Consider the following 21,756-nt stretch of genomic DNA (forward strand, 5'->3'; position numbering starts at 1 on the left):
CATATCACATATAAGCTCTTCAAAGGTAGTGGTCTGGTAGGATCTTGGGCATTATAAATGTTTACTATATCTGATGCAATTCAATTAAAGCAGCATCAAGGTATCTGGGCAAAGACATTGTCTCTTCTGCAAAGGATTTCATGCCTGGCTAATTCACTGAGCCTCTGTGATGGGTCAAATATTTCTGATGATATAGTAAGAACTTTGCTGTACTCTCTTTCAATTAAAAAAAAAAAAAAACTTTTTGGAGGGCATCCTGGGTAGCTCAGCAGTTTAGCGCTGCCTTCAGCCCAGGGTGTGATCCTGGAGACCCGGGATCAAGTCCCACATCAGGTTCCCTGCATGGAACCTGCTTCTCCCTCTGCTTGTGTCTCTGCCTCTCTGTCTCTCTCTCTCTCATGAATAAACAAGTAAAATCTTTTAAAAAAACTTTTTGGAAAAACATTCATGGGAAAGGGGAAATCCTGATCCTGGGAAAGTTCTCAAAGGGAAACTTTGAAGAAGTATCAATATTTCATACTTGCATCACACTTCTTACTTTGCAAAGCATTTCTAGAAATGCTGTTGAATAATCAAAAAATTCATATAGATATTGTTATTTCCACTTTACAAACAAGAAGCTGATGCTCAATAGATTAAATGACAAAAATAACAATTTGCAAATAACCAAGTTGGGACTTGAATTCAGGTTTTCTAGTTTAGAAAAAAAAAACAAAAATAAAAACAAAAACTTTTTGAATAAGGCTGCATGTCATAGTCCATGGAAAAAAACTATTTGCCATAGGATGTACCATTCTATTTTTTAATGGTTAGGAAACAAATTTAAATATGAGAACGGAAGGGAGATTTGCAGAAAGTGGCAGCAGACTTCAGTTTTTCAAAATTTCTTCAAACCACTCCACAGAAGACAGACAAAGCACCAGGATGGTAAAATCAAAACCTACAAACAACAACAAAAAGGTGATAAGGCATCTCACAAACTCCAAAGCATGCATAGATAAAGATAAATTACTGATAGCTCTAAGAGCCAAGTGGTATTAGTATCTGTCAGAGATAAATTAGAGAAGAGTAATAAGATGCTGACTGGACCCCAGAACAGGAGAAATCCTAACTATCAAACAGATACTCTAGGCAGCATAGGGAACCAATTCGCCAAAACAAAACAAAAAACAAAACACCTGAAATTAGAAAGGGTTTCTGACACTTCAGTTTTGGGGAGAGTGCAAGAGGTCAACTGTAAAGTGTGAAGGTACCAGAAAAGTCCAGGGACTACGAGTTTTTAAAATTAAACTTCCATGACAAAGTCTTATGTTGGGGAGAATCTGCTGGAAGTTATTCAAATTGACTAGGACAAAAAGGCAAAAAAGAAAGAGATTTGAAGTGTAAAAACCTTCAGTATTTCAGTAATTAAAATGTTATTTGCGGGGATCTCTGGGTGGTGCAGCGGTTTGGCGCCTGCCTTTGGCCCAGGGCGCGATCCTGGAGACCCGGGATCGAATCCCACGTCGGGCTCCTGGTGCATGGAGCCTGCTTCTCCCTCTGCCTGTGTCTCTGCCTCTCTCTGTGTGACTATCATAAATAAATAAAAATTAAAAAAAATAAAATGTTATTTGCCATTAGATTTTGGTGTCTTTACCATGTTTATGTAGTATCTTCATAGTCTCATGAAATTTTCAAAAATTGGAATAGCTGGTGAATTTTAACAATTTTTGGCATGTATTCTTATGTTCACTTTTTTTATCCTTTAAGTTTTGTAATGAATTATGATGATGCATTTCTTAATGCCAAACTCATGCTTATGTTTCTGGCATAAAATCTTTTTGAACATGGTATTTTCCTTCAATACACAAGATTTGTATTTCTTTTTTGCCTTTTTTATGATACTCATACTCTTTGGTTTTGTTTCTTATTTTTCTGGTAGCATAACTATGAAATCATTCCAAGACCAATGTCATGGCGATGTCCTTCTTCTAGGAGGCTTACAGTTTCAGGTCTTACATTTAAGTGTTTAATTCATTTTGAGTTGATTTTTGTGTATAATGTAAGAGTCCAATTTCATTCTTTTGCATGTAGATGTCTAGTTTTCCCAACATCATTTGATGAGGAGACTATTCTTTCCCAATTGTGTATTCTTGGCACCCTTGTTGAAGATCAGTTGGCCACATCAGTGTCAATTCCTGTTTCATTTGTCTGTGTATCTGCCTTAATGCCAGTATCGTATTGTTTTGAATACTGTAGCTTTGTAATACGTTTTGGAGTCAAGAAATGTGATGCCTCCAAGTTTGTTGCTCTTTTTAAAAATTATTTATTTATTTGTTTGTTTGTTTATTTATGAGAGGGAGAGAGAGAGAGGAGAGAGAGAGAGAGAGAGGCAGACTCCATGCAAGGAGCCTGATGCAGGACTTGATCCTGGAACTCCAGGATCATGCCCTGGGCTGAAGGCAGGTGCTAAACCACTGAGCCACCCAGGGATTCCCCTGTTGTTCTTTTTCAATACTGATTTGGTGCCATCCCTCTTAGTATTGCTTTTGCTACATCTCATAAGTTTCAATGTGCTGTATTTTCATTTGTCTTGAGGTATTTTCTAATTCCATTTTTAAAAAGATTTTATTTATGAGAGAGAGAGAGAGAGAAAGAGGCAGAGGGAGAAGCAGACTCCCTGTGGGGAGCCTGATGTGGGACTTGATCCCAGAACCCTGGGATCAAGACCTGAGCCAAAGACCAATACCAATGTTCAACCACTGAGCCATTCAGGTGCCTCACTAATTTCATTTTTTAAGAGGGGAGAGGGGCAGAGGAAGTGGAAGAGAGAGAATCTTAAGCAGTCTCCATGCCTAGTGCAGAGCCCGACAAGGGCTTGATCTCAGAACCCTGAGATCACAGCCTGAGCCGAAATCAAGAGTTGGTTGCTTAACCAATGGAGCCACCTAGGTGCCCCTCAACTGTTTAAATTTAAAGTAATTACTGATAGTGAAGGATTTAATATTGCTATTTTGCTGTTTTCTGTTAGTCCTGCAGTTCTTTGGTCTGCCTTTCCCTTTCTTCTGTCTTCCTTTCTGTTTTGTTGAATTTTTTGGTATTGATATGTTGTAATTCCTTTCTTTTTTCTTTTTTTTTTTTTCCTTTCTTTTTTCTTTTGTAATTTCTACTGGTATTTTTTGTGGTTACCTTGGGGCTTACATAAAATATAGTTAGAAGAGTCTATTTAAAGCTGATAACAACTTAAGCTTAATCACATAAAGAACTCAACATTTTAACTTCTTCCCTCCCCCTACTTTGTTATTGCCATTGAATTAGCATCTATTCATATTATATCTTTTAATATATTTTTAGTTACTTTTAATACTTTAGTCCTTCAACTTTTATACTAGAATTAAAAATTACTTACTCATCACCATTACAGTGATACAGTATTCTGTATTTATCTATATATTTGCCTTTACCAATGAGTTTCATATATTTTTTTAAAGATTTTATTTGATTTACCCCAAAGATTCAGATGCAATGAAACGCTGGGACACCTGCACCCCGATGTTTATAGCAGCAATGTCCACAATAGCCAAACTGTGGAAGGAGCCTCGGTGTCCATCGAAAGATGAATGGATAAAGAAGATGTGGTTTATGTATACAATGGAATATTACTCAGCCATTAGAAACGACAAATACCCACCATTTGCTTCAAAGTGGATGGAACTGGAGGGTATTATGCTGAGTGAAGTAAGTCAATCGGAGAAGGACAAACATTATATGTTCTCATTCATTTGGGGAATATAAATAATAGTGAAAGGGAATATAAGGGAATGGAGAAGAAATGTGTGGGAAATATCAGAAAGGGAGACAGAACATAAAGACTCCTAACTCTGGGAAACAAACTGGGGGTGGTGGAAGGGGAGGAGGGCGGGGGGTGGGGGTGAGTGGGTGACGGGTACTGAGGGGGACACTTGACGGGATGAGCACTGGGTGTTATTCTGTATGTTGGTAAATTGAACACCAATAAAAATTATTTTATTAAAAAAATAAATAAAAATAAAGATTTTATTTATTTTTTCATGACAGACACACAGAGAGAGGCAGAGACATAGGCAGAGGGAGAAGCAGGCTCCTCTCCTGGAGCCTGATGCAGGATCTGATCCCACCGGGACACACCCTGAGCCAATGGCCGACTTTCAACCACTGAGCCACTCAGGCATCAGGAATTTCATATTATGCTATTGTGTTACTTTTTAACATCCTTTCAACCTGAAGAACTCCCTTTACCATTTCTTTTTAAGGCAGTTCTAGTAGTGATGAACTCCCTCAGCTTTTGTTTGGGAAACCTTTATCTCTCCATTTTTGAGGGATAATTTTGCCAGGTAAAGTAGTCTTGGTTGGCAGGATTTTTTTCAGTTTGAATATATCATGCAACTCCCTTTCAGCCTACCAAGTCTCCGAAAAACAACAACAACAACAACACACACACACACACACACACACACACACACACAAACACTGAGAGTCATAAATGTTCCCTTGTATATGAGAAATCACTTTTCTCTTGCTTCTTTCAAACTCCTCTTTGTCTTTGATTTTTGACAATTTAATTATAACATATCTCAGTGTGGCTATCTTTGGACTACTGTTTGGTGTTCTCTAGTTTTCATCAATCTGTATGTACATTTCCTTCTCCAGAATTGTAACATTTTCAGCTTCTATTCCTTTGAATAAGCTTTCTGATCACTTTTTAATCCCCTGTCCTCCTTCTGGGACTCCTATAATGTGTATATTGCTCTTCTTTATGGTATCTGCTAAGTCCCTTAAGATTTCATTTTCATTTGTTTTCTTTTTGCTCCTCTGACTGAATTATTTCCAAGGATCTGTCTTTGAGTTCCACTTATCCTTTCTTCTGCTTGATCTGGTCTGATATTGAACCCTTCTCGTGAATTTTTTAGTTCAGTTATTGTGTTCTTCAGCTCCATTTCTATTAAAAAATATATATATATTCTACTGCCATGTTGAAATTATCACTTTGTTCATGCATTATTCTCTTGACCTCAGTGAGCATTTTTATTATGGTTATTTTGAATTCTCCATTAAGTAAATCATAAATCTCCATTTCACTAGGGTTTATTTCTGGTGATTTATCTTATGCCTTTATTTGATACTTATCTGCCTGATTCTTTATTTTCCTTGACTCTCTCTGTTGGTGTTGGTGTTTTAAACAAAGCATGCACCTCCCTCAGTCATCATGGACTGGCCTCATACAGAAGACATCCACCGATCAGTCTGGCCAGAGATTCTGGGCATCTCTACAAACTCTTTACTTCCCCCAGGAACAGCAGAAAGCTGTGTTTTTGTCTCTTTGCTCTGTGCTAAGCCATAAGGAGGAGCTATGGCATTCCATCAGTCCAAACCACAATCTCTGTTCTTTGTCAGGTGGCTACATTGCATTAAATTCTCAAGGTTCCAAGTCTATAAGACTGATGCCAGTTTTAGAACAACCATGGAAAAGTTGGGACATATGATATATAAATTATTTCCTTCCTCAAGGAGAAGCCGAGCTGGGATTTTTCATCTTCTCACTCTGTGATGAGCAGGGGTAGATACTATGATGTCTATCAGTCCAAACTGCCATCTCTGTTCTCTCCCAGGGAAGCCAGACTGTGCAAGTCCCATCAGAGCTCCAATATTATGACAAAAGCATCCTCTGGAGAGCCCTCCCAGAAAATGTAGGTACTGGAAATGCAAATCAACCCCCTTCTTTCCTGTGGAAGAAGCTGGGAGCTGGGGTGTGTTTGTCTCTTTCTGATTATATAGCACTATTCCAGGGATAGGGATCCTGGCAAGAAGGTGTCCCCAATGTCCCTATAAGCTTTGGTGAGTCTGGTTGCATGTTCACTTGGGGTACAGGAGACTTTCAATTAGTATCTTGATTTCTCAAAAAGAGAATCTGTGAAATGCTGCTGTATATGTTTGTTTCTGAGGGAAATGAGGGTTCAGGGTTTACCATTCTGTCATCTTGCTAATGTCCCCTTCCCCAATTGCTTATTGCAAAATTCCTGATTTTTTTCATCACTGATTTTTAGTTATTCAATGGGCATAAGAGAAAAATATGTACTTTCTGTAGGAAACAAAAATCATATGTATGTGTATAAAATATCAAACTTGTTTCTTTTAATTTTTTTATTGGAGTTCAATTTGCCAACATTTAGCATAACACCCAGTGCTCATCCCGCCAAGTGCCCACCTCAGTGCCCATCACTCAGTCACCCCAACCCCCCGCCCACCTCCCTTTCCACCACCCCTTGTCCATTTCCCAGAGTTAGGTGTCTCTCATGTTTTGTCACCCTCACTGATATTTTCACTCATTTTCTCTTTCTCTTTATTCCCTTTCACTAATTTTTATATTCCCCAAATGAATGAGACCATATAATGTTTGTCCTTTTCCGATTAACTTATTTCACTCAGCAGAATACCCTCCAGTTCCATCCACGTCGAAGCAAATAGTGGGTATTTGTCGTTTCTAATGGCTGAGTAATACTCCATTGCATACATATAACACATCTTTTTTATCCATTCATCTTTCGATGGACACCGAGGCTCCTTCCGCAGTTTGGCTATTGTGGACATTGCTGCTATAAACATCGGGGTGCAGGTGTCCTGGCATTTCACTGCATCTGTATCTTTGGGGTAAATCCCCAGCAGTGCAATTGCTGGGTCTTAGGGCAGATCTATTTTTATTTTTATTTATTTATGATAGTCACACAGAGAGAGAGAGAGAGAGAGAGAGAGGCAGAGACAAAGGCAGAGAAAGAAGCAGGCTCCATGTACCGGGAGTCTGACGTGGGATTCAATCCCGGGTCTCCAGGATCGCGCCCTGGGCCAAAGGCATGCGCCAAACCACTGCGCCACCCAGGGATCCCCAGATCTATTTTTAACTCTTTGAGGAACCTCCACACAGTTTTCCAGAGTGGCTACACCAGTTCACATTCCCACCAACAGTGCAAGAGGGTTCCCCTTTCTCCACATCCTCTCCAACATTGGTTGTTTCCTGTCTTGTTAATTTTCACCATTCTCACTGGTGTGAGGCAGTATCTCATTGTGGTTTTGATTTGTATTTCTCTGATGGCAAGTGATGCGGAGCATTTTCTCATGTGCTTGTTGGCCATGTCTATGTCTTCCTCTGTGAAATTTTTGTTCATGTCTTTTGCCCATTTCATGATTGGATTGTTTCTTTGGTGTTGAGTTTAATAAGTTTTTTATATATCTTGGATACGAGCCCTTTATCTGATACGTCATTTGCAAATCTCTTCTCCCATTCTGTAGGTTGTCTTTGAGTTTTGTTGGCTGTTTCTTTTGCTGTGCAGAAGCTTTTTATCTTGATGAAGTCCCAATAGTTCATTTTTGCTTTTGTTTCTCTTGCCTTCGTGGATGTATCTTGCAAGAAGTTGCTGTGACCAAGTTCAAAAAGAGTGTTGCCTGTGTTCTCTAGGATTTTGATGGATTCTTGTCTCACATTTAGATCTTTCATCCATTTTGAGTTTATCTTTGTGTATGGTGTAAGAGAATGGTCTGCATGTGGATGTTCAATTTTCCCAGCACCATTTATTGAAGAGACTGTCTTTTTTCCAATGGATAGTCTTTCCTGCTTTGTCGAATATTAGTTGACCATAAAGTTGAGGTTTTTGTTTCTATTCTATTTTGTGTGTATACCATTCTCTATACTGATATTACTTACTATTACTTACTATACTGATAAATTCTGTGAGATATATACTATATTTAAAACTTCCTCTTAAATTATGTTTTTATCAGCTGTTCCTAATATTTCTAGTTTTTTAAATGTGTTTGGCAGTCGTGTTTTTTTTTAAAAAACTTATTTTGCAATAATTCAAAAGAAATTTCAAATAACATAGAAAGGTCATATAAACCTTTCACTGAGCTTCTCTCCTTTGATACAGAAGAATATCACAACCAGGACACTGATATTGTTACAATGTGTATAGTTCTATGCCATTTTATCATATGTGTAGATTTTTGTAAACTACCACCACAATCCAGATAGAGGACTATCCTATCATCACAAAGTTCTCAGTCATGCTACCCCTCTATATAGTTACACTACCACTTCTTGCCCACCCCGCTATCCCTAAGCCCTGACAAACACTAATATGTTACCCATCTTTATAATTTTGTCATTTCAGAAGTGTTATACAAATGGAACCTTATAGTATACAACCTTTGAGATTGCATTTTTCGCTCACCATAATGCCCTTGAAATCCAGCTAAGTGTTGTGAATCAATGGTTCATTCCTTTTTGCTGCTAATACATGACATGGACTTACCACAGCTTAACCTTTCGCCTACTGAGCAACACTTTGGCTGTTTCCAGTTTTTGGCTATTACAAATAAAGCTGTGATTTTCTGTATATAGGTTTTCTTAAATATTTTATTTATTTATTCGAGAGAGAGAGAGAGAGAGAGAGAGAGAGAGGCATAGACACAGGCAGAGAGAGAAGCAGGCTCCATGCAGGGAGCCTGATGTGGGACTCGATCCTGGGTCTCCAGGATCACACCCTGGGCTGAAGGCAGTGCTAAACCGCTGAGCCACCTGGGCTTCCTCCTGAGTACAGTTTTTATGAAGACATACATTTTCATTTCTCTGAGATCAATATCTATAACCCTAATTGCTAAGCCATGCCATTTACTTATTTTTTTTATTACTGGAGTTCAATTTGCCAACATGTAGCATATCACCCAGTGCTCACCCTGTCAAGTGTCCCTCTCAGTGCCCATCATCCAGTCACCCCAACCTACTTATTTTTTTAAAGAAACTTTTCTAGAGCAGCTAAAAAATTTTATACTATCAGGAATGTATGAAAGATCTAGTTTCTCTGCATCCTTACCAACATTGGACATTGTGTCTTTTTTTTCAAATTTTAGCTGTTCTAATGGGTCTGTAGTGATCTCTCATGGGGCCTTAATTTGCATTTCTCTAATGCCTACTAATGTTAAGCATCTTTTTATGTACTTGTCTGCCATCCATATACCCTATTCAGTGAAATGTCTCTGTTTTTTGCCCATTCTCTAACTGGATTGTTGAGTAATGAGAGTTCTTTATATATTCTAGATGAGTCCTTTATCAGATATGTGTTTGCAAATATTTTCTCCTGGTTTTTAGCATGTCTTTTCATACTCTTAACAAGGTCTTTTACAAATTAAGAGTTTTAACTTTTGATGAGGTCCAATTTACGGATTTCTTTTATGGATCATGCTTTTGGTAGTATGTTTAAAAATTCCTCACCAGCCCTAGGTCCTGTTCTATATTTTCTTCTAAAAAGTTTTAAAGTTTTACATTTTACATTTAGATCTGTGACCCATTTTAAGATGATTTGTGTATGTGAAGTTTAGGTTGAGGTCTTTTGTTTTGTTTTGTTTTTTAATCTATGGTATATCTAATTTTCCAGCACCATTTGTTGAAAAGATTGCCCTTCCTCCATGCAGTTGCCATTACTCCTCTGTCAAAAACTAGTTGGCCATACATATATGGGTTCTCTTTTCTGTTTGATTGACCTATGTATTTTTCCCATCACCAAAACCAGTCTTCAAATTGAACAGAGTTCTTCCCGTATGTTATTCTTCTCCAAAATTATTTTAACTGTACTTGTTCCTTTGCCTTTTAGAAAGTTTATATTTCATAAATATATTTAATTTTTATTTTATATGTATATAAAACTTCCACATTATATACATATATCAAGTTAACATGTTATACACTTTAATATATATGCAATTTTCTTAATGAATTATATACCTCAATAAAGCTGGAGAAAGGGTAAAGAGAAAAAAAGACCAAAAGCTTGATAGAAAAAGGGGAAAAGACATGAAAAAATAACTGTTAGGAGATACAAAAATGTCCTTAAACATATTAAAACATGTCCAAATTCATTCAAAATTAGAAAAATACAAGTTATTTTTTTATTTTTTTAAATTTATTTATGATAGTCACAGAGAGAGAGAGAGAGGAAGAGACACAGGTAGAGGGAGAAGCAGGCTCCATGCACCAGGAGCCTGACGTGGGATTCGATCCCGGGTCTCCAGGATCACGCCCTGGGCCAAAGGCAGGCGCCAAACCACTGCACCACCCAGGGATCCCAGAAAAATACAAGTTAAACAATACTGAGATGCCACTTCTCACCTATTAGTTTGGTGAAAATTAAACTCTGTGACATGGTAACATATCCTGTTGCTTACAATGTGGGAAAATAGGCACTCTAATATATTGTTGATGGGAATGCAACTGGAAAAACCCTTTGAAGGGGAATTTGGCAATATCAAACAAAGTTCATCTACAGTTAGAGACACTGCTTCCCCATTTTGTGGAGAAAATTGCTTCCACAAAAATATATATGTGCAAAATTATTTGTTGATGTTGTGTGTAATTTCAAAATAATGTAAACAACTGCAAAGTCCATACATAGAAGAGTGATTACATAAATCATATCCACAAAATGGAATACTATGCAGCTGTAAAAAAGACATAGAATGAGGAAGATCTCATTGACCTGCTATGGGATGATTTACAGGATGTATCTTTAAGTTTAAAGAAGAAAATGCAAAATTTTATGCTACATTTATATAAGAAAGGGAGGATATGGGCACCTAGGTGGCTCAGTTGGCTAAGTGTCTGCCTTTGGCTCAGGTCATGATCCCAGGGTCCTGGGAACAAGCCCTGCATCAGGCTCCCCACAGACCTTATCCTCTCTGCTTCTCCCTCTCCCTCTGCCCTTTCCCCTGGCTTGTGTTCACTCTCTCTCTCATGCCCTCTGTCTCTGTCTCTCTCTCAAATAGAATCTTTAAAAAGAAAAAAAAAAGAAAGAAAGGAAAGAAGGAAGAAAAGAAAGAAGGAAGGAAGGGAAGAGAGGAGAAGATACAAGAGAATATACATGTATTTGCTAATTTGTGCAGAAAGAAATACAGGAAAAATAAACTAAGTACTATTAAGATTGGTGGTTGGGAACTTGGTAGAAAGAAGTAGGTCATGGAAGCAGATTAAAGGCTCAAGGAGGTGTACTCTGCATATTTTTTGGTATACTACTGAGTTTTAGAACCATGGTAATATTTCACAAGCCCTCAAACTCATCATCATCATCCAAAATGCGGGGGGAAACCCAAAATGAAATATGAACAGTAACATACAAACTTAACTGTATTCGAAATGAATATCATCATACTGAGTAGGTCTAGATAGAGAAGTACTAACCCAAATAATGTGAGAAAACATTATTTTGACCTCATAAAACTAGGCTGATGAGAAAAAAGAACAGAGACATGGGTTAATTATTCTAATACTTTACATGTATTCTAGGAATAAGACAATAAACATACCGGGAATAACAAAGAAAAAAAGAAAGAAATAAAAAGGGACTGGAGGTTTGAAAAGGGATGAGTGGTACAGAGTAGGAATGATACAAAATGTGACCTACACAGAGATCCACAAACCCCTGCTCTGGAAACCTTTCATTTCAATGACTCAAAAGAACAATGAATGACAGGAGGGGAAGACTTCCATGAGGACTGGGACTAAAGGAAGAAAGTTATACCTTTTTCTTTTCTTGGGGCCTCATCCTGAGTCATAGTACTGGCAGGACCTATGAAAGTTTCCTCTCCTTGGTATACTCCTCTATGAAGACAGCAGGAACTCAGTTAAGAGGCACTAACACTGTTGTGCTTTGATGAAGGTTGCAAAGTAAGGACACTCTGAGAAGAGAGAGCACAACAGGAGTAGAAAGAACCACAGTCAAACGACAGATATCATATAACTCTCAGGTAGAAGCAGCTATCCTTGCAACAGGCAGCAAAGCTTTGAGCTTTAGCTAAACAACTGTGTCACTGGCAAAGATTTGGATCTCAGGGAAGGCAACTAAGACATGGGTGCAAGACTATCAGTTGTTTCAACTGGGCCATGACAATGACAACCCTAGTTACTTTGCCTCCCTTCTGCCCTTCCTTCTATGAAATCAAATGGTCACAAGTAAGGTTAGGATGATTTTTCTTCCAGGAATTCCTGAATGGGGCATTTGAGAATGAGCCCTTCCTATACTGAGTTGCACATAATTTTATTGCTAATAGTAACTATTCTTCAAGGAATGCATTATAAATGAAAATCTCTTTATTATAGAATAGGCATCCCTAGCAACTTGATAATATTCAAAGGACTGGAAGAAAAAGCAGAAAAAGTGTCCTATATCCTGCTCATACAAGGAAAATGGCCTATTATTAAATTGAAGCAAAAGAAAGGATTATTTATCAAGAAATTCCCTGTTTATACACATCAAAATGGGATACTGGGTTGGACATGCCTTTTATTCAGGACAACTGTATGTTCAGGGGGTGACTTGCATTCTCTTTTGACTATCAGCACTTGCTCAGGGCTACAAAGGGAGTCCTGACTTTATAGGACACTGTCTTTGGCATCAAGTCTAAATATACTTCAAAGAATTTTGGGCATATATTTTTCATCATATCTTTAAAATCTGGTTAGTCTTGTGCAGTGAGTGGAGATAAACAAGAGGAGTTCTTAATCACTTCACAATTTCAGAGCAAAATAGAACCCTCCTCGGTTTCAACAACCTTATGTGGCCACTCTCCAAGTATGCAGCAATGTTTATTGTGGTTGACAATTTGCAGTTCCAAATGTGGAATAATAATGTCACCAAGACAAACAGATGGTAATGGATATTCCTGTTAACAGGTACATGAAGGAATTAAGTGTGACAATATTACTTATTGGGTTGAAGATATGGACAGAGAGAAACTTAGTGAAAATCTTCCTGAATTTGCAAGAAATACTTCAAAATTTTATTTTATTTTATTTTTAAATTTTATTTATTTATGATAGTCACAGAGAGAGAGAGAGAGGCGCAGAGACACAGGCAGAGGGAGAAGCAGGCTCCATGCACCGGGAGCCCGATGTGGGATTCGATCCCGGGTCTCCAGGATCGCGCCCTGGGCCAAAGGCAGGCGCCAAACCGCTGCGCCACCCAGGGATCCCCTACTTCAAAATTTTAACTGCTAGAGAGCCTGGCATCTTTTGAGAAGGGTGAAGCATAATGTTGCTCATATGATCATTAGCCAAAATCTTGGGAGGTACCAGAGTCAGAGTCATGCATTTCTTAATAGTATCTGTACTGCTAAGAATTCTCTTTTTTTTTCTTTTTTTTTTAATTTATTTATGATAGTCACAGAGACAGAGAGGCAGAGACACAGGCAGAGGGAGAAGCAGGCTCCATGCACCGGGAGCCCGATGTGGGATTCAATCCCGGGTCTCCAGGATCGCGCCCTGGGCCAAAGGCAGGCACCAAACCACTGCGCCACCCAGGGATCCCCTGTACCCCTGTACTGCTAAGAATTCAACCAGTGTTGAATCTTTCTGTCATGAAAAGATACCACATTTCGCAGCTTTTATGGCTTATGAGCTTGGCCAAAACTTGGGAACAAAGCATGACTATGACCTACAAGTGTCATTGCCAGAACCTCTGTCCTATGCATGAATTTCTTACTGTCAAATGGACTTCAGCAATTGTAGCTCTGACTACTTCCCCTAGCAATTGCATAAGCACAGAGACTACCTTTTAACAAACCTGAGCTCTGGCACTCCCTTGGAAAGTCATATTGTAAAGGGAAAAAAAAGACACTAGGAAAGGAAAAGAATGTGATTGTGAGTATCTTGAATATTAAAAGGATCACTATTGTCTGCCCTCATGCCAGCTGAAGAAAGGTTCAGATTATACATCTGGGATCCTTCTACAAAACCTGAAAATTTCTAAACCTGCTGCCTCAGAGTAGATGAGTGTGACCTGTGAACACTGTAATGGCATCTCCAGGTGATGCCAGATAGATATCTACAAGCAAGATGGCACTCCTTACAAAGAACAAGGTTACTGTTACCAGGGCTGATGCTGAAGCATCAGTGTGTTAAAATTTTTGGAAAGGGCACAAAGGTTACCTGGAAAGCTGGTATCATTACATAGAATACCAAAGGGGGCAGGTTTGAAACTGTGGCAGTCAATCAAAAGGGATGACTAACATCTTTAGTAAGTACAAGGCCAAAGACACAAAATGTGAAAGGCTGTTGACTGAACTGAAAAACATCAAACGCTTACCCAGTTCCCCATGTAGGACATGTAGTATTGGAGAGCAGAGTTTTGTAAAGCCATAGACAGAAATGATGAGAAGAAGATGAAGGATGGTACCCGACGTGGTCTACAGAAGATCCATATTAATCAAACCTGCTTAGATACCACTACACTCCACTATGACTACAACCTGGACAAATGTCATGGAGGGGTATTCACAAAAATTTTAAGAATGTCACTGTGTCTACATCTATACCCCTCCTACATGTGAATCAAAGGGTTATAGGGACAGTTTGAATAGTGGCCCAACTCTACATGTTCCCTCTGACTCTCAGTATGACAAAAAGCTAATAATCCTAATCTGGATCTTGCCTAGCCTTTTACTATTTCTCATTGCTGTTATCTTTTTGTTTACTTACATCCACTGAAGATCTAACAGCAGTGTCACTGCAAAAAATTCATCAAAGCAAGATTAACAAACCTGACAAACATTTGATAATTGCCTTCTTTCTGGTAATAAAGCTGAATATGAAGTCACATTAAAAGGCCTTTTTTTTTTAAAGATTTATTTATTTGAGAGAGAGGGAAGGGTAGAGAGAGAAAGAAAGCGTAGAGGGAGAGGGAGAAGCAGACTCTTCACTGAGCATGAAGCTTGATGTAGGGCTCAATTCCTCCATGTGGAGATCATGATCTGAGCAGAAATCAAGAGTCAGACGCCCAACTGAGCCACCCAGGCACCCCACTAAAAGAAATGTTTAAGAATTGGACTGGACTCTGTAGCTTTGATGTCCCTCAAGTTCTAGGGAAATAGGAATTCTTCCTTTTTTCCATCTGTCTCTCCAAATGTTGAATAATTATTCATTTTAAATTAAAAGAACTTAAAGCAGCTCCTTATATGAAGCAATCTTTCTTGTTCTGTGCCATCCAAAAATCAGGTTTCCAGAGATACGGGGCAATGAGAGGCCTCAAGATGTGATCTTGACATAACAAGGAGAGTTCATCCTCCATAGTAAGGCTGAAGTTTATGACCTTGAACTTAAAGAGCTATTACTGAGCACCCTAACATTTCTACAGAGAGTTCCTTCAAAATGATCTCTGGAACTTATGATTCAGAGCACCCATTGTAATCTATTCTGTCAATCTGCTCTAATCTTAAGGATTTTTCCTTAGATCAAAGGAGTATGTCAGATGAGAAGTATCTCATTACTAGCTCCAGGTGTTTTAGATGATTCTCATTCCAGTCACTTTGTCTACTTGGCTTTCCTCTTCATTTTTGCATCACAGTATCTATTGCTCTGGCCTCAGCAGATTGGCTTTGTTCATAACTTTTCTTTTTTATATTTATTTATTCATGCGAGACACACAGAGAGAGGCAGAGGCATAGGCAGAGGGAGAAGCAGGCTCCTCACAGGGAGCCCGATGTGGGACTCAATCCCGGACTCCAGGATTACGTCCTGAGCCAAACGCAGATGCTCAACCACTGAGCCACCCAGGCATCTCATGGCTTTGTTCATAACTTAACTGGAGAGGACAAACATCACTTGCTGTTTGATTAAAGAAGGAAAGGGGTACCTGGGTGGCTCAGCTGGTTAAGTGTTTGACTCTTGGTTTCAGCTCAGGTCATGATCTCAGGGTGCTGGTATAGAGTCCTGTGTCAAGCTCCATGCTCAGTGCAAAGTCTTCTGGTCTTTCTCCCTCTGCTCCACTCCCTGCTCTCACTCTCTCTCAAATAAATAAATAAAATCTTTTTAAAAGGAGGAGGAGGAGGAGAAGGTAGAGGAGAAGAAGAAGAAATGGATTAGACATTTCTACTGTTGAATGAGGCTCTGCAGTCTGGGAATCTTTTCTTTCCCAAAAGGTTCAAATTCTACTTACTAGCCATTCATTCACTTACTCATTCATTTATGCTATAAATATATATTGAGCACTTACCAGTAGGTTAAACCATGTAAAATTGACGGTATTAGGCCATTTTCACCTACAAAAATGGTAATTTCATATGGTCCAACCTAATTCTATATCCAGGCACTATGAAACCTACCTTTAGATTTCTGCTTATAAATGAGAGGTGAGAGTTTTTGATACCTAAAATTTCTTTTAATCCTGATTTCTTATAAATATTATTATCCCCTGTAACTTCACAAGATTGGCCTTAATTTCCTAGAGCAGATAGTCCCTACTGTCAAGACTTAGAACAGTACTGAACAAATAAGAGACTAGGGTGTGCCTGAGGATCCCACCATCAGTTTTTTGGTAGTTACTGTTCTACTTTCTTCTGAGTTTCAAATACTCTTCAAAGAACAGAAACCTAAGACTTTCTTTGTCCAACCTCAAAGGGAATAACAATACTGGCAAAATATGACTGCGTGCCATCCTACTTACCCCACAACCATGGCTGGAGTAGAGAACCTGAAATGGCACATATAAATAACAACCTGGAACTTATCTAGAAGAGATTTAAACAAATCTAGTATTCACTGAGGTGACAGGAGTCTATCTCTTAGAAGGACAGTGACTTCACCTCCCTGAACAAAGACTTTTAAGAATCACTAGTGAATCTGAGAATAACAGAGAGACCCTGCTCAAATCAAGAAGAAAAGCTACTAACCACAGCACTACATCCTCTTTCACTTCCATAGTTTAAGGCATGGTTGGAAAAGACTTGAGATGTTATTCCCCAACACTCTTCTCAGTCCATTAGTGTGGAGTAATTCCAGTACCTGGATGTTCCAGTATTACAGTTTCAAAGGATGGTGGAGGGCTAGTAGCAAAAGTAAGGGTAGACTCCATTGTATCTAGGCCCCTGCTATAGAATCTCTTCTGTGAGCATAATAATGGTGTTTGAGTGTCTGCATCACGCCGAGCCTTTTGCTTTAGTTGGTAGAACTTGTACTGGGTCCAGCCATATACTCCACAGTTGAGCAGACCCTGGGATGATGCTGTTAGAGCCTGGAGGAGATGAAGTGATGGAACCCATCCTTCAGATTTTCAAAGATCAAGGGAATAGTACCCGTTCCCCTTATTTATAAAGCATTGTTATATCTCCTATATCTCAAACATCAAGATCTGGTGTCAGTTTTTTATATTTGTCTAGCTCTTCCTGAACTTACTCTTCACACTGTACCTTGTTACGGATGACTGAGACCTGGTCATATTTCTTAGCATATACATAAGGGAAACGAACTGGTTTCAATGCTCTTCCTTATTACCGCCATTTCCCAGGCGAGGCTTGAGAACAATGCCCAATCAGTATAATCAGATAACCCAAAAAAACCTTAAGTCTGATGAAAGAGGTAAAGTGAGAATCATTCTATTTCTGTATTCCTCTTTCCCCGTTTACCTAGAATAGCTAATTTATCCCATTCAATTCATCCTGAATGGGAGAAAATCACCACTATCAGTGTTTCATAAAAAACATTATCTGGTAGATCTTGTCTTTTTGTTACCCATTCCTAAAAATAACACCAATAAGATGAAGTTAACTAGAGATACATATGCTCTGGAATGCATGGCAGCACTTTCACAAAAGTATCTGCTTTGTGAGGAAAATTTCACATTCTTCATAACTGAATATAAATAATACATTTTCTCTTTTGCAACACAGAAATAAATATGCTAAGGGAAAAAACTGTGCTTACTGCATAATGGCAGTATAAGAGAACAGGATAAGAGGGTGTGAGAAAAGATGTTGAAGGTGTTACCTGGAGAACACAGAGGGCCATGTGAAGCTTCATGTCCTGTGGCTTAGTTAGCTTTATGATCATCAGAATGACAACTGTGAAAACACAAAGTATAAATCTTCTTGCCAGCCGCACCTGTTTGAGCATAAAATTCCCAAGTCTACATGCCTACATACTGTGAGAAATAAAGCTATAGGCATAATAAAGACTAAGAATGAGATTAATCAGTTACATAAACCACTGGGCCTTCGGTCTACAACTTCTATTCCTCATTGACTAAACTTTGCAGGTTATTAGTGTAGCAATGATGATAAGACACACTATGGGAAGATAAGTTGCACTTCTTAGCATTTCAGAATTTATCAAGCTCTTTCATAAGCATTATCCGATCCTCACTACACTTTGTGTAGTACAAAGGACAGGTGTTAATACCTCTGAGTTCTATCAGGATGTTTCCTCTCTTAGGTTTCATTTCATGTCCAATTACCTTAATGTCTAAAACACAGGAAGAAAAAGAAGAAAGTGGGACCAATATAGATTTTACAGCTGGACAGGAATTTTACAAATTGCAGTCATCCTTCTTGGTGAGACCATTTTGCTTGATCTGAACCCAGTAGGTGCCCTCATCATTCATTACCTGGCTCTTTCCCTTAAGATACCTACCTGGACCCCAGCAGCAAAAGAAAGCCACTGGGTAGAAGCGAACTCGCTGCTCCACAATATGAATCACTGCCCACTGTTCACTCCCCAGGAAGCCAGTTGATTTTACAAACTTCTTATACAGAGTCTGGGCTTGGATAAGTAAGACCTAAACATGGGTACAGCAGTGAGTAGTTTGCCTAAGGCTTGGCCAAACTTCCCAGCTCTAGCTTCCTATTGTTGTAGAGGGATCACTTCTCTCAGGATCTGAGAGCAGAAAATTTCATTCTCCTGTCTTTGCCATCAAAGACTGGCTTTTTCTGAAAGAAAATAATCTTCAGAGTCAACTTTTTGCTTGCCCAAGGGAAATGGACAGATAGCCAAACCTGTGGTTACAATGTTCAATACATAAACTTTACATCAACTCTCAGGCTTTTTTTTTCCTAAGTGAGGCTAATCACAGAATGTATGGGAAGTCAAAGCTAAGATCTAACCAGACCCTTTTTAAAAACACTTCACTAGAGATTGTGTTAGAAAGTATTCTGTGCTTAATACCCTTAAAAGAAACACTTTACGGGATCTCTGGGTCGCTCAGCGGTTTAGCGCCTGCCTTTGGCCCAGGGCGTGATCCTGGAGTCCTGGGATGGAGTCCCGCAACGGGCTCCCGGCATGGAGCCTGCTTCTCCCTCCTCCTGTGTCTCTGCCTCTCTCTCTCTCTCTCTCTCTCTCTCTCTCTCTCTCTATGTCTATCATAAATAAATAAATAAATAAATAAATAAATAAATAAATAAATCTTAAAAAAATTCTTTTAAAGAAACACTTTAGCACCATGGCTGAGCTTAAATTCTCAACTCTAAGCAAAAGAAGTTTTAAGAAGTCTCTTTTTGACCTTAGATGGAAAATAGATAGTTTTCCCCTTCCATTTGGGGGCTATTCAAATAAGATTAAGTTAATGAAAAAAATATATAAATCAGTTCAGAAGTCCAACAAACTCTTTATGGGGAATAAATTAGGCAATAATCTTGGTACAAATCTTGGTAACAAATCTAAAATTTTCCCTAATAATCTAGACCCATTTTCTAAGTTAATAAGCCAATTATTTAATTAAATTTAGCCATGTAATTTCCTTTCCCTACATACACAGAAATCAAAAGGAGGCTTTTACTTATTTGGGAATATTTATGTCTAGTAGAATCAGTTCTGATTCTAAATGCCCACTGAAGCTTGAGTTATTTTTTTTTTAAGATTTTATTTATTTGAGAGAGAAAGAGCATGGGACCATGAGCAGGGGGGAGGGGCTGAGGGAGAGGGAGAAGCAGACTCCTTGCTGAGCCAGGAGTCCAACTCTGGGGCTTGATCCTAGGACCCTGAGATCATGACCTGAGCTGAAGGCAGACACTTAACCAAATGAGCCATCCAGGCACCCGAAGCTTGGGTTATTTAAAGAGGCAAACAAGGAAGGGACAGCCCTGGTGGCTCAGAGGTTTAGTGCCGCCTTCAGCCCAGGGTGTGATCCTGGAGATCCAGGATCAAGTCCTACGTCAGGCTCCCTGCATGAGGCCGGCTTCTCCCTCTGCCTGTGTCTCTGCCTCTATCTCTCTCTGTGTTTCTCGTGAATAAATAAATAAAATCTTTAAAAAAAAAATAAAGAGGCAAACAAGAATCACCAGGTGAGGCTCTGAGATACCTGCCTCTCTTGTCATTCAGTAGAACATCAAAACCATCCTAATATAAACTATTCATTTCACCCTCTTTACAAAGATGCTGATTTGAGCCAAGCTATCTCTATAACTTATTTTTAAGTTGTCAAAGGAAATACTCCATAAATTGATTTGGTACACATGTGCCAGCTGTGCCAGCAAAACAAAACATATCTGTGGGATAAATCTGGTCTGCAGGCAGTTTGTAATACTTGAACTAGCATGTGAAGAGAGGAGAAAATGACACTGAAAAGTAGATATGGCAAATAAAAAGGCATATTCGCTTGTGTGCTGATTTTGTACTATGCATTTATGTGTAAATAACATACTGTTACACGGCAAATTATTTTAACTGTACATCATTCTGATGATGTTAAATGAGTATTTAGTAAATGCCTAAGCCACTTTAATCCCAGTTAGACATAGCATAAATGCACATATAGAAAAGAAACCTTCTTCATTATTTGGAAAATTATCAAATTAAATCAAAGCATATTTCCTGTGTTCTGGAGTGTTAGCCTGTATAAAGGGTATACTTGATATATACTAGTTTTCTGGTGTGGTCTTCCATGAGGATCCACAGGAACATATATTAGTTAGTTCTAGGGTGAGCATAATTCTCACCTAGTGAATATAGACTCTTTCCCCACTAATCGTTTAATTTTGGGAAGCCCAAATACTGAGGTAGTAATTAAACTATCAATATCTCTTAGCTACCTTCTTAGTTCTGGGACTTTAGGAAATGTCTCTCCATCCCATTTTTCCCAGGCCCTGGAAATACTGCCATATCCCTCCAAATTCCCTTTTTCTAGAAAGGCATACCACAATGGTGAGGAGGCTGAGGAGAAAGCTGGTCAGGAAAATGGTGATCCCATAAAAATAAAGTGCACTACAGACTGATGTGTTGGCAGAAGGCAGTTCAGCCATGGCTGATGGTGAATACATCAGAATACACCTAGGAAGAGAATCAATGGACAAGAGTACTACTACGGATACAAGACTAGAGAGATACGAGAGATACCCATTTGGTACAACAAAATTTAATAAGTATGCAAATTTTACTTATCATTTTGCCAACCCTTGCCCATAATACCTTAGTCCTTCTCATATACACATTATCTTCCAGTCACTTTGCATTGTATTTCTACTTATGTATTTTTTGACTCGATTATACCTTGTTCTATAGACTACACCAAATTTCCATATTACCTTGTTCCAAATACAAACAACTTGGCCAGAATGTATGTAGAAAGTCTTTTCCATATCTCTATATGAAAAAGAAAAGGTGTAGTCTACCATTAAAATGATAGATTTGATCCTTGCTTACCTGTGGCTCTGGGTGAAGTTGTGGAAACATTCACTGATATTGCCCAGACAGAATACAGGTATCATCAACAGCAGAGGTATCAGGCTGGGAGGAAAAAAAAATATCAACCTAATATTCAGATATTTTTATGCTCTTTCCCCTTCATAAAATACTCTGTTCTTCTCTCAATTCCATCACCCCTCTACTCTCCACAAATACACACCCACCCACCCTCACACACATTTAATTTCTTCAAGAAAAGTGCCTCAAAAACTTTATGTATACTTCTTGTCCAACTGCTAGGTAAATGGAGTGGA

At 38.7% G+C, this 21,756-nt stretch overlaps 1 protein-coding gene across 9 annotated transcripts in view; it reads right to left on the bottom strand.

Moving 5' to 3' along the window:
• Positions 1–730: 730 nt before the first annotated feature.
• TMEM116 (transmembrane protein 116) overlaps positions 731–21,756 on the bottom strand; it is a 113,718-nt gene continuing 92,692 nt past the window's right edge. For 2 of the 9 annotated variants that reach the window (XM_038575129.1, XM_038575128.1), the window contains exons 8-13: positions 21,461–21,544; positions 20,956–21,088; positions 18,458–18,602; positions 17,816–17,889; positions 16,835–17,063; positions 731–940 (exon numbers count right to left, since the gene is read on the bottom strand). In XM_038575129.1, coding sequence (XP_038431057.1) covers positions 870–940; positions 16,835–17,063; positions 17,816–17,889; positions 18,458–18,602; positions 20,956–21,088; positions 21,461–21,544 — 736 coding nt within the window. In that variant the 3' untranslated portion in view covers positions 731–869. Of the gene's footprint in view, positions 941–16,722; positions 17,064–17,815; positions 17,890–18,457; positions 18,603–20,955; positions 21,089–21,460; positions 21,545–21,756 lie in introns of all 9 variants that reach the window. The other 7 variants (XM_038575127.1, XM_038575126.1, XM_038575125.1 and 4 more) reach the window with 6 other exon arrangements.

The sequence above is a fragment of the Canis lupus genome, chromosome 26 (genome assembly GCF_011100685.1).
Source record: "Canis lupus familiaris isolate Mischka breed German Shepherd chromosome 26, alternate assembly UU_Cfam_GSD_1.0, whole genome shotgun sequence".
NCBI lineage: Eukaryota > Metazoa > Chordata > Mammalia > Carnivora > Canidae > Canis > Canis lupus.